Raw genomic sequence first — 13,052 nt, 5'->3', positions numbered from 1 at the left:
TTGGAAGTTAGATGAGGGGCATGGTCACACAGAAAGTAAAGGGAGGTGAGGTTGAAAGAGAATGTGTGTGTATGGAGAGAGAGAGAGAGAGAGAGAGAGAGAGAGAGAGGGAGAGAGAGAGAGAAAGCAAGACGGGGAGAGGAAGCACGAGGCACAGAGAGAGAGAGAGAGAGAGAGAGAGAGAGAGAGAGAGAGAGAAAGCGAGAGAGAGAGAGAAAGCACTAGGGCCACCCAAGCAGTGAAGTGATCAGCACAAAGTCACTTAAAACAGAAGAGGAGGGCTTCCAACCTGGGCTGTGCGAATTCATTTACGTGTTTTATGTGGTATTCAGTGTTCAGAGCCTTGCATAGCAAAGCTGAGACCTGCAATTGCCAATTACTTTTCCATTCACTTAGAATGGAAGTAAATTTATTCAGAAGACATTCAAGCAGGTAATAGAACTTTAAGCAGAGTTCAGTTTATCAGAAGCCTTTCCTATGGGAACATTCAGAATTATACTTTTTTTCTATTTCTACATAGGTATAAGGTTAAATGCTTTCTCTGTTACAGGTAACCAGCCCCCTGTGATTCAAACATTGCAAGACAAATTACAGGCATTTTATGGGGAAAACTTTGAATACCAGTTCATGGCCGTTGATCCAGAAGGTTCTAAGGTCCATTTTACACTGGATTCTGGTCCTGAAGGAGCAAGTGTTTCCTCTGAAGGACTTCTTACATGGAAATCGGAGTCACAAATTGCCCAGAGATTCAATCTACGCCTTAAGGATGATTGTGAGGCTGAAACTACAGTCACAGTTGAGGTCATAGTTATAGTTAAATAAATGTCACTGGATCTTTTAAAAATACAGCTAACATGTTTAAATCTAGGAATAAAAAATATACTTAATATCATAGAGCAATAAAGTTATTATATGTTGCATGTTTGACTGTTGCTTATAAAATCATAGAACCTTAGAGATACTCTGAAGTGCGGAAACATGGATCTAAATTGACAACTGACGTGATATTCTGTACCTGACTGACAAGGATGAAGAGCTCACTCATTTCATCACCATGGAAGTCCCGTGACTAAAATAAGATTGATAATTATACCATTTCCTTTCAAATGAATCTCAGATGCTGAATTAGAACTCATGACTATAGATAGAAGTTTTGAAGGAATTAATTGACCACTTTCTTTTATTTTTTATTTTTTTTAGTATGTCAATCATGAAACTTCAGTTCTTATTAACTCTTTTTGTGCCCTATATGTTTACTTGAATTTTGGCACACACACTTTCACACAGATATACTGTGATGAAAGGTACTTCTATTCTGTCGTTTTAACCTAGTAGTTGAAGTTATTGTTTGCTTTCTATATTTATGGCTAACATAGGTGGCTAACTAGTGGCTTCCATGTAGTCAATTTTATTACCTAGTATTTTGATTGCACGATAGGAACTGATCATCTTGTTCACTGGGTATGATGTTATAGGCTTATGAAGGCAGTACTTGGGAAGCTGAGGAAGAATTGTAAGTTCAAGGCCAGTCTGAACTAAATAGAAAAAAGATCTATTTAAAAAATAAATAAATAGAAATTCACCAACTTAAGACATTGCTAAAAATACTCTCCTAGCATATTTATTTTGGCTTTGCTCTTAAGAGTGAACATAAATGCCATTATCTTAACCACCATTTTATAAACAAAAGATGTATTTTGCAAAGATACCAGATTTGATCATACATGGACTTAAGCACACATGTCTGCCATGATTTCTGGGACATGAACTAAATATGATTATAGTAAAAAAAAAACATTTCTTTGTTTTCTTTTGTAGGTGACTGTGAAGTCTTGTGACTGCTTGAATGGTGGATCCTGTGTGTATGATAGGACATTCCCTCCAGGAAGTGGAGCATACCTCTGTGTCTGTTTGCCTGGCTTCCATGGTGGTCTTTGTGAAGGAGATACTAGTGGGTGCCAGTCAAACCCTTGTGGCCTTGGAAAATGCATTGGAGGCTTACACAATTACTCCTGTGACTGTCCTCCTGCACTCAAAGGTAATTTGGGGTTTTTCATGAAATGAATAAGACTGTGAACATATTAGGAGGGAAAGTTCCTTGGAATTCTCATTTGTGGAATGAGTTGATTCTACATTCTGAAGATTTTATTTTATTTAGTTTTCAAAATATATTTCCTGTATTATTTTTTTGTGTATGAGTGTATTGTCTGCATGTATGTAACTGCACCCATGTTGTACAATGCCAGCAGAGGTCAGAAGAGGGCATCAGATTCTCTCAAAGTGGAATTATGGATAGTTGTTAGCTGCCATATGGGTGCTGGGAATTGAGCCTGGGTCTTCTGCCAAACAGGCAGTGCTCTTAACTGCTGAGCCATCTTCCAGCTCCAATATAAACATCTGGTTATTTTTTATCTTCTGATTATTTTTTGCATTATAAATTGCTTTCACACACTCTTGCAATTTCCCCCATTTTTATAATTCTGACAGCAATCAAGGAAACTAAGTTGCAGGTTTCCAAGCATTTCTACATCTATTCACCAGGTAAAGAGACATTTAAGCATATTGATATTGAAATGTAACATTGAATAACAGAAATTATGTCAGGGAAAATATAAATCTTATCATTTTAGAAATGCTGTGTTGATAATTCACTAACTTAGAAATATTGTGGCTTAAATTAAAGTTGGAACCAATTGAAATATCAACAGGTTAACTACTTGTCCTAAGATGTCTAATTCTAGAAATATGCATAAGACAAACAGCATTAATTTTTCAAGTCTTCAAAAAGTCTCATATGACTATTTTTCTGTTATATATATGTAAATATTAGGTAAATATGCAGTTATTTAACTGGATTTTCTGAAAAGCATCTATTTTCACATAGATCAACAAAATGATATTTACTTGTATTAATTTTCTTTATCATTTCAAAATGACCTTTATCACTTAGACATATGAATATGGCTATCTCTTTGGTCCTGTGTTGCAGACTATATTTGAAAAATATTCATATATTGATTACTTAGTGGTTATGTGTATAATAAGGGCTATTATCCATTCATGGTATGAATTTATTCATTCCAGTAAGTTGTTAAATGGGTAAAATTTTATAATACTATAAAAGTAAAATTTTATAATACTATAAGTTTTTACCTCAAATGTTAATATTTTTTAAACAGAATCTATGTAGCCTAGGATGAGTGCCCTAGCACTGGGGTTATACTTGGCCATCATCATGCCTACCTGTATTAATGAGTTTCTAAGTCATCTTATTTATAGTGAAAAAAACCCTTATGCATGAAAATGTATAACATGCAAAGAAATCTAATTACTGATTTTCTATTTGATTTTATAGAGATTTTAAAAAATAATAATTTTATTACTTCTATAGATGTTCAGAGGTAATAAGTAAAGAGAAGGAAAAACTAAGTGTGATAGCTTGAGTTTGCAATCCTAGAGCTCAAGAGGCTGAGGCAAAAGGAATATGAACTCTAGGTTAACCTGAGCTACATATCTAGTTCCAGACCAGCCTGGTCTACAAATTAAGACCCTGTCTGAAAATTCAACTGAATAAGACAAGAGTAAAAGGAACCAAATAATCAAATGTTAGATATATAGTATATTTCAAACTAAATAATCCAAACTCTTAATCTACATTTCCTATAGGCAACAACTGTGAGGAAGATGTTGATGAGTGTGAATCCTGGCCTTGCTCTCCAGGAGTGGAGTGCCTCAATACCTTTGGCTCCTATGGTTGTGGCTCATGTCCAAAAGGATTTCATGGTGATGGGAAAATATGTCATGGTAAAAGCCTCTACTTGGTATTTTGTTTTGTGTGGCATGTAACTAATTCAGGTCACCCAGTTGCATTCTTTTTTATGCATATATATTCCTTCAGTTTCTTCCTAAATATAATATGTAAGTAGATGCACAGGATACCAAAATACATCATGTGTGCCCTATGACTAAATAGGTTAGCACGTGATAGTAAGAAATATGATTAGTAGCCCCACAGTGCCAATAAAAAGTGTTCTGTGTCTTTTGAAAAAAATTACCTAGAAGGACATTTAAGAATACCTCACAGAGCATCATCAACCCTTAAAAGGAATGGATTCAGTTTAGATAGATATTGAGAAGACTATACAATATCCACATGAAGGTCAAGAGAGCGGACCAAGTTAAAGATGAAACTCTTACGGTTATTACCCAGGGAGAACAGAAGTTTTATAGGAGAGGGGACAAAAGAAAGGGAGGGACATCAATATTTTTAAATTAAATTATAAAAGACAATGTTAAAGAGCTATGTGTTTGATGAAGTTAAGTGAAAAAGATCCTATTTGGATGTGAAATTGGTATTTATGGTGTAATTATCACCCTGTGCTTCAAATTGGGACGGGCCTATCTCTGCAGGTAACAAGTGTGAGGGAGCCCGTGCCAACCTCACATTTGTCTTCTGGAAGACTGATATATTTATCCTTCAAATATTTTTACTTTTAGAAAGATAACCTCAGAATTATAGAATGAAGCACAATATTTGTTCTTTTCCTTGCTGATCTACTGAATTCTCAGGCTTACATATAGAAACATAAGCAAAGGAAAATTTAGAGAAACTTGTTAATTATTACTTGTTAGCCTTTATACTCATTAACATTCTGTGTTCCCTTGTGTTTCCAAGATTATCTGGAAGGCAAAGTAAGGCACCATGACTTTTGGTTTCTTTATGATTGCTGTTATTACATGTTGTAGACACTAAATAGAATGAATGACTTGGCAGAAAACTATGGGTAGAGCAGAACATTAATAACTGTTATTGACTAATATTTTTATTTATGTTTTGGTTGTTCAGATTTGAACTTTCAACCACTATCAACAGAGGATTTACTAACAAGTACAAACTTCACCCACAGTCCTATGACCACTATCAAAGAGTTCATAAACACACTGAGCATTGCCCACTTACCACTGAACTCTGTTACAACTCCAATATATAATACAAAGAAGGGTGTTTCTCATCTGATATCAGCTTATGAGTATGTGGATGGTGTTCTCGATACAAATCTTTCATTGGATGAGATGGAAATTCCTGCAAACAATGGTAGCTCTTTAAGCATTAATCAAAACAGTTCTCATGGTGAAGTAGAAGATGCAATCCAGAGCAGTGCCCAAACAGAGACAGGGGTGCATAATGCTCCAGTTAACATGACTTTCCAAAGTTTTACTCAGCATGGGTTTACGCCATTGACTACTAAAGCAATCACTATTTTACCAGAAAAGTTTGAATCAGCCAAAATCTCAAATTGCACTGAATCTTCTTGTTTCCTGGGTGTTTCCTGTGTACCAGCCTCAGATGGCTACTTCAAATGTGGACGCTGCCCCTTTGGTTATTATGGAGATGGTATCAATTGCAGAGGTACTGTGAAAATTTTTCAGAACATATAAAGAAAACTACATCATACTCAAGTTTTTGTAACTAAGACGTTATCATTTTCTCTAATGATTTCTATTCATTCTAGTTTAATATATTTTGAAAAAAAGTTGGTTTCCTGAATTGCCTTTAAAATTATTGTTAATATTGTATACTATCATTACTATTTAATATATTATAGATAATAATATATTAAATACATGCTGTATTCCAGGTTCCATAGGAGCATTCTGTATCAAGCAGCATATAATCTACAGCAACCACACATTGTGTACTACTTTTCCCATTGTACAGATGAGGGAGCAGAGATGTGAGGGCTTGGATGTATTTTTATTAAGTAGCTAAAGAGATAAACACATATGTGAATACAGACATTATTAGTATTGTGGCCAAGATTCATTTCAGCCTATAGTAGTCACTTTGTATTTCAAATGATTAATTCTGGCATACTTCCTTATTTGCATAAATGGAGTTTCTCTGTTTTGTATTCAAGCAAGCTTTGTATCATTTTAATTTTACAAGTATTATCTACATGCTTATGTGGTATAGTCATTGTTTTGTTCAATGGAAATCAAAACTTTGGCAGTGGCAATGAAGAAACTATTTTTCTTTTCATTGTTACTATTACTGTTACTTGCTTTGTTACTGTTTTGTTTGGTATGAGACTAAAATTAAGCAAAAGAGGCACTGGGCATATCCCTATGTTCTCGGTATTACCTAAAGGAGCTCTTTCTTTATATCTGTTAGAAGAGGAATAGCAAATTGCAACACGTACATGTTTATAATATAAAAGTTCTCATTGCTGACAAATTAAACAAAGGCATCTCATGTACTTTGGTTACCATGGGAAGTATTAGATGCCCAGTAGAATACAATAGGTGGTTGGAGACCCTCAGGAATACAACCATATCATCTTTTGAAGTGCTCCTGGACTCCTACTCTTTGGGATTCTGATTTTCACTGGCATTCATCAATATTTAGCTGTACAGCATCTGAAACGCCATTGCTCTCCAAAAAATGACTTTATGTCTAGCTGATTCATTCTGTGCTCGGCACTGCTACTGAAATAATTCCCCCACACAATAATTTTTACTCTAGCAATTATTTTTTTCATCTTGTGTGTAAATATAGTAGTTGTGGTTTAACACTTTATTGAAATATTCACATTAGAAAACATTAGAAACTTTTACATTTTAATGTATATCTTTATTCAGTTTTCGTATAATTAATATAGTAGATCTTAATCAAATTTAGAACTCCTCCCCATCTGTGCTCTTTCACAGCCCCCTTCACTAGATTTCATGCATTCTGTCATATATATTAAGGCCTATTCATTCAAGAATTTGTACCCAGATGTCCCTCAGTGCAAGTTCATCCACTATGAAAGTTAGTCTTCAAGGGGGAGGCTTCCAGGTCAGTTCCATCTCCATTCCTCTACCCTGTGTCCAAAGTTTGTCCTGCCTTCCGCAATAGGGTCTTACTTTCAAGTTCTGGGAGTTAATCAAGGGCAATAGTCTGTGTTATATTTGGAGTGTCTTGGACTAACTACCCTGACCAACAACTCAAAGGGAGGTTTTTCCTATCTTTCACCAAGTTTCTTGTTATACAGACTTCAGGTATATACATGCACTCATGTTCAGATAGTGTATGTGTGTTTTTCAGGGGATTTAAATAATTTTAGTATAACTAAATCTGTGGGCGACATGTATAATATAGTAACAGTTCAGCCATTTTTCCTTGATTTTTTTGCAGCCATCTGTAGACATTCATGTGGGAAAAACAGGGAGTGTGTTGCTCCAAACATATGCAAATGTAAACCTGGTTACACTGGTTCTAACTGCCAAACTGGTAGGTACATACTTCATTAGTTTGCATAATAAATTTTATATGATAATTGATGTTTCTAAATCACGGACTTCATTCCTATATAGCTAACTGCCACCCTGCTTGCGAAAACCATGGGAAATGCATTAAGCCTAATATCTGTGAATGCCTGCCAGGGCACGGTGGAGCAGCCTGCGACAAAGGTGACAATTCCAACTAAAATCTCAAATATGAGACTAAATGACACCTCATTTCCTTGAAAATGTTTTAAAATCTATTTTTAATGTGTATGTACTAATAAGTATTCACCAATGCCAGTCCAAGAGCCTTTCAAATACTCACTAAAATCATTCATTTTGGAATTTTAAGCATTTAAACTTCCGAACTCGGAAGTACATAGAGTAATAGCTTGTCTCTGGCAAAATTATCTCCCAAAATAAATTTTGAGATTTATATATAAGGTAACACAGCCCTCAAAATATATTGGTCAAAGATAATTATTAAATGAATTTTCGAAGATGATTTAAAGGAACTGTTAAGAGTAAAGTTGAGGGTATGAGGTTTCGAGAAGAAACCTAAAACTCGATTTTAAATATTTTTTAAAGTTTTATTTATTTGTATGTGTATAAGTATTTTACATAAGTGCACCCGTGTCATGCATTGCCTGATGAGCCCAGAAGAGGGCATCGGATGCCCTGGAACTAGAGTTGCTGACCATTAGCCACCATGTAGGTGCTGGGAACTGAACCTGGGTCCTCTGCAAGAGCAGTCGGTGCTCTTAACTTCTGAGTCATTTCTCCAGTCCCAAAATTTATTTTGAAATACATCTGCAGCCATGTAAAGTGTATGATTTAGGCCAAAATATTAAGTGGCAAATCTACAGAACAGCATTCTGAAAGCAGATGCTATTTTAAGAAATGAATTTTTGTTATTTTTAAATAGCTTTTTTAAAGAATGTAATTTAGTAGATGATCCACGCAATTACGAATGAGATGAGAATCCTGTTAAACGTTTTAATGACAAAAAAATCTACAAACTAACACAGTGAATTTGGAACGGACTAACAGAAGCCTCCAATACTAATTGCAACTGAACATAATTATGGGGATATAGAAGTATTCTATTTGTAAGGCAGGAATTCATAAGTCCCAGTTGACATTTTAGAGGAAACCTAAGGTCATATATTTCCACCTAATTAACCAAAGTATATTAAATTTTTTTGTTGAATTTTTGAGATTCTCATACAATATAATTTGATGGTGTTTCGTTCTCCTCCCCTAGTCCCACCTCTCCCTACTGCCTCCCCGACTCAATGTAACATGCTCTTATATATATTATACTTAGTATATATAATAAAGCCTATAAAGTCTGTTTTGTGCCTCCAAATGTCCTTCAGTGGGCATCCATTCACTGTAGCTTGGTTAACCTACCAAGAGTTCCATTCCCATAAGAGACTGTCTTTTCCCCTCCCAGCAGCCATCACTTGGCAAAAGTTCCTTAGACTGAGTTGGATTTCTTACCCACTTTCCTATGTCTATCCTGTACTTCCCCATGTCTGTGCTGAGATTTTATCTAGCTTGAGCTTACATGGGACTTGTGCATACTGTCACCATTGCTGTGAATTAGTATGAGTAACTGACCAGCTGTCTGGAAAACTCTGTTTCCTTGTGGTCATCTATCTCTGGATCTTACAATCTCTCCACCCCTATCTCCCCAATGATCCTTGACGCTTGGGAAGCAGTTGCCAAAGTTTTTAGAAACCTTCTGCACACGTACTTGCATTTCTCTAGTTTTCTTTAAAAATAAAAATATGGTACAGATTGGTGAATTCATATAGCAGATCCCACAGAAAAGTAACTGCATAGTAAGTGAGAACTAAATTTATTCGAAATTATTCTTGTAGTAGGGTTGTATTGTGACCATGCTTCATATATTTATATGCACTGATTATTGAGACCTGACTTAATAATGTTACCTGTATCTGCAGAGCATTGTAAACCTCCTTGCCAACATGGTGGCACGTGCTTGCCTGGCAATCTCTGTACTTGTGCTTATGGCTTTGTAGGACCAAGGTGTGAAACATGTAAGTCTCTCATAGTCTGATATATTGAACTTCTCCTTTGGTGAGCTTATGGCTTTAATGTTAAGTGAAATTAATCCAAACCCTAACTAAAGATGATGCACTGAAGGAATTATGGGTTACCAGAATCAAGGTTAAGAAGTGTGGATAGGTGTAGTAGCTGTAATCCATGGACTTGGGAGTCCAAGAGAGAAGAATCATGAGTTCAAGGGTATCTTGGGCTACGCAGTGAAACCCTTGTCTCAAAAATAAAAGATAAAGAAATTGGTTCTGAAAGATTGTAATAATCCTATTTGTGTCTTTGTCTTTGAAATATTAGAAATTCAAATTTGTTAGTTTGCATATTTCATTTAATCTCTGCATATGTTCAACAGTAAACTAATAATTTTCCCCAAACAGCCAACTTTTGTTCAGCACAATCATTTCCTACTTTCTCCATCTCTATCAGCAAGAAAATAGCTGAACATGAGAACTGGAGAATATCTAAATCCAGAGGATGAGTTATGCCTGATCTTTTTCTCTGGCCTAATTCATTAATAGAGGTATTTGGCAGTTGTGAGCTAATGAGGTAGTAGCCACAATATGACCATGGCAATCTCAGTTTGTCTTTATGTTTGTTCTGTGTTCTTAGTGATCTGTAACAGGCACTGTGAAAATGGAGGAGAATGTCTTGCACCAGATGTTTGCCAGTGCAAGCCTGGCTGGTATGGACCCACGTGTAGCACAGGTAAAGTCAGAACTGTTTGCAATAAACACATCAATGAAAAAAAAAAGCCTGAAAAGTGCCAGTGTCCTAAAGCCTTGCATACCAGAAACAAAGCAGATCGGACAGGGCAGATATGAAGCGGTTATGTGTGCTTCTTCACATTCTTATCTTTCATCTTCACTTTTTTTTCTGCTTTTCTTGAACCTACAGTGTCTTACAACATTCTATGTCATCCAATCGGTATGTTTTTATCTTTATGTTTCCACCATTAACTCACCTGCTGTGGACTCAGAGCTCCTGTGTTTCATTTTCTTCGTTTAAAGTTTTATTTTTCAATCACAGCATAGACATTTTACTTGTTAAGCATCTGTTCATTCTCGGCGTTAGGCAGACGCCTGTCATGTTAATCCATTTATTTGTCATAGTGTCAAGCTTGCTTCTTGGGTAGCAATGTTTGCAGTTCTTTGTGTTTAATTTAATTTTCTGTGATCTAACGACTTTTCTCAATGAAAATTTAATTCAATATTTATAATGTGCCAACTATATGTGAAGTGTGTCACAAAGGGAAATAAAGGTACTTGTCCTTACTTCAAGTATCATAAAATTAGTGAAAGAGACATGGAATATAATTACTTCTTTATAAAAGACTATGAAGCATGCTGGTTTAGGATAAGAATCATAAATTAGTCACAAATTACTGGAAGCCAAGACATTAACTATCTCTAGCAATTTGAATTTGGAAGAAAATAATATTTGTAATAGGTGTTGGGTATTGAATAAAATCTAGGCAGAAAATAGAATCGGAGGTACTTTCAAAGCAAAACAAAAGGTGATGAAGTATCAGCCATGCACTTGCACACATAAAAGCTTCAGTGATGTGTTCCGATTTCATTTGGGAAAGAGGCAAAGCTGTACAAATAGCCACATGTATTTGTTAGTGTCCTTGAGTTGAATTGCCTTTTCTTAACTTAGTTATTACCAAGGACACACTGAATGCTAATCATTCACACTACACATTCTTACCTTAATATAATGAACATACTTTCAAAGCAATTACAGAGTATTTTGCTTCCCTCCTTTTTGGTAAAATCTGATGCACTATTTGCTATTTTTACTGTAGTAAAAACACTTCATTGTGCTTCATTTTGTACTTCTGGACCATGTTCAGCTTTAAAATAATAGCACTTTTTAAATCTCTTCCTCTTCTGCTGTTCACTAGCTTTGTGTGATCCTGTTTGCCTCAACGGTGGATCCTGTTATAAGCCAAACACTTGCCTCTGCCCTGATGGATTCTTTGGTGCACAGTGTCAGAATGGTAATTATTCCTTCTTTATAAGTAAAAAAGGAAAGAGGAAAATTAGGAGTACAAAATGGAAAGTCAGCATTTCTGTTTATTCAGCTTATGTTAGATTTTCAGCTTTGGCATTTGTGCAGTTTTGTAGGATCAAGATGTGAAATGAAAATGTGACATTCTCTTCCAGTTTGTAATGGAATAGATGTATTTTTTGTTGCTTTCAATGCAAAAAATCTTTCACACATGTTTGACCTACTATCTCACATCTTCCCGTGATCTTTCTTGACTTTAGTTTCACTAAGCATTTGTGAACTGTCATCTATGCACAATTCTATGCAAGATGATGTAGAGACGTAAAGATCATTATTCTCCTTTTTTAGATCACTTTTAGCATTTTCCTCCATATAGTTAATGCTTCAGTGTTATCAGTTAATCTGATAGTAACATTTCAAGCTTGAGCAAGTAGGCAAAAACTAATGTCATTAAATTTATGTTTTCTGAATCTTCAGTTTTTGAATTTTACCATATGTAGTTCTTTTAACATGTCAGAACGTCTTCAGAATTTAATTAATAAAATTAATACCTTTTATAATGCAGTTCAATTTATAATTATATCCTTTGTTGGGCAGTTGGTTGAGATTCTTAGGAGAAAACTGAAGTAAAGAAGAAAGTATCACTCAAATACATGGGAGATGGATATAAGGAATGAGCATCTCTAATTCAGAGTCCCTCTTAGTAACCGGCTTGTGAAATGGAAAGAGGACCAAGTTAGTGAAAAGCATAGAAACTAAGAGATTATGGCAAAATCTATGACAAAGAGTTAGAAATGAAGTTTTGAGAAGAGAAAGTCAAAGGCAAATGACAAGCTGCCATCTGCCATGTCACTTGCTGTAGGTATAGAGCATGCTCCTCCCCAAAATGTCTGTCAACACTGGATTCAAGAGAGAATCTTTAAAATATTAAATTGAACTAAAGCTTGCTGAGTGAACTTGTACCTTGTTTTACAGGCCTGAGGAATAGCTTGTTCTAAGAAGAGAGCAGGCTTGGGAACTGGCTAGTCGCAATAAAGTAGGCATAGGATTTGGAAGTCTCCTGTAAGTCTATTGTAAGGGTTCAGGCTTCCTGGCTTTCATGCTTGATCAAGACTCTATTAGATCATATCACCTTGTGAGCTCGTATACATGTTTATATATATATATATGTATGTATGTATATAGTTATCTCTACATTCAAGCTTTTGTGGAAGATTATTAATCATAACAAGATTATCTAGCACAAACAATTTAGAGTTTACTTTTACATTTTTCAAAATTTTTACTTATTTATATTCATTCTTATTTGATGTGTATGAGTATTTTGTCTACATGTGTAAGTGCACTCATGTCATGCAAAGTTCACAAAGGCCATAGAAGGCATAGATCCCCTGGAACTGGAATTATGGACAGTTGTTAGCTGTCATGTGAGTGTTGGGAACCAAACCCAGGTCCTGTGCAAGAGCAGCGAGTGCTCTTAACCACTGAGCCATTTCTCCAGTCTCTGCTTTTACATTTTTAATCATAGCTATTCCTTGTGGTATTTTTTTAACAAAAGGAATATTTTTCCTCAGAGAGAGTCTCTTTCAAAGATGGGACTCTTGGAGTAGGTTATGCAGGCTCCAGTGGCTGGACCTGTGCTGAAGGCCATTTGAGTACACAAATTAAAATCTATAGGGCATATATATATA

At 35.4% G+C, this 13,052-nt stretch overlaps 1 protein-coding gene across 2 annotated transcripts in view; it reads left to right on the top strand.

The window, feature by feature from the left end:
* The window catches only part of Vwde (von Willebrand factor D and EGF domains), a 64,377-nt gene that overhangs the window by 39,622 nt on the left and 11,703 nt on the right, over nt 1–13,052 (top strand). For both annotated transcript variants that reach the window (XM_029556886.1, XM_029556885.1), the window contains exons 17-25: nt 551–801; nt 1,819–2,038; nt 3,667–3,804; nt 4,847–5,410; nt 7,178–7,273; nt 7,357–7,452; nt 9,237–9,332; nt 9,961–10,056; nt 11,255–11,350. In XM_029556886.1, the coding sequence (XP_029412746.1) occupies nt 551–801; nt 1,819–2,038; nt 3,667–3,804; nt 4,847–5,410; nt 7,178–7,273; nt 7,357–7,452; nt 9,237–9,332; nt 9,961–10,056; nt 11,255–11,350 (1,653 nt within the window). The remainder of the gene's footprint in view (nt 1–550; nt 802–1,818; nt 2,039–3,666; nt 3,805–4,846; nt 5,411–7,177; nt 7,274–7,356; nt 7,453–9,236; nt 9,333–9,960; nt 10,057–11,254; nt 11,351–13,052) is intronic.

This window comes from Nannospalax galili, unplaced genomic scaffold (genome assembly GCF_000622305.1).
Source record: "Nannospalax galili isolate Female #2095 unplaced genomic scaffold, S.galili_v1.0 scaffold787, whole genome shotgun sequence".
NCBI classification, from domain to species: Eukaryota; Metazoa; Chordata; class Mammalia; order Rodentia; family Spalacidae; genus Nannospalax; species Nannospalax galili.
Note: the sequence above shows the minus strand (reverse complement) of the source record. Positions and strands in the feature narration are given on the sequence as shown.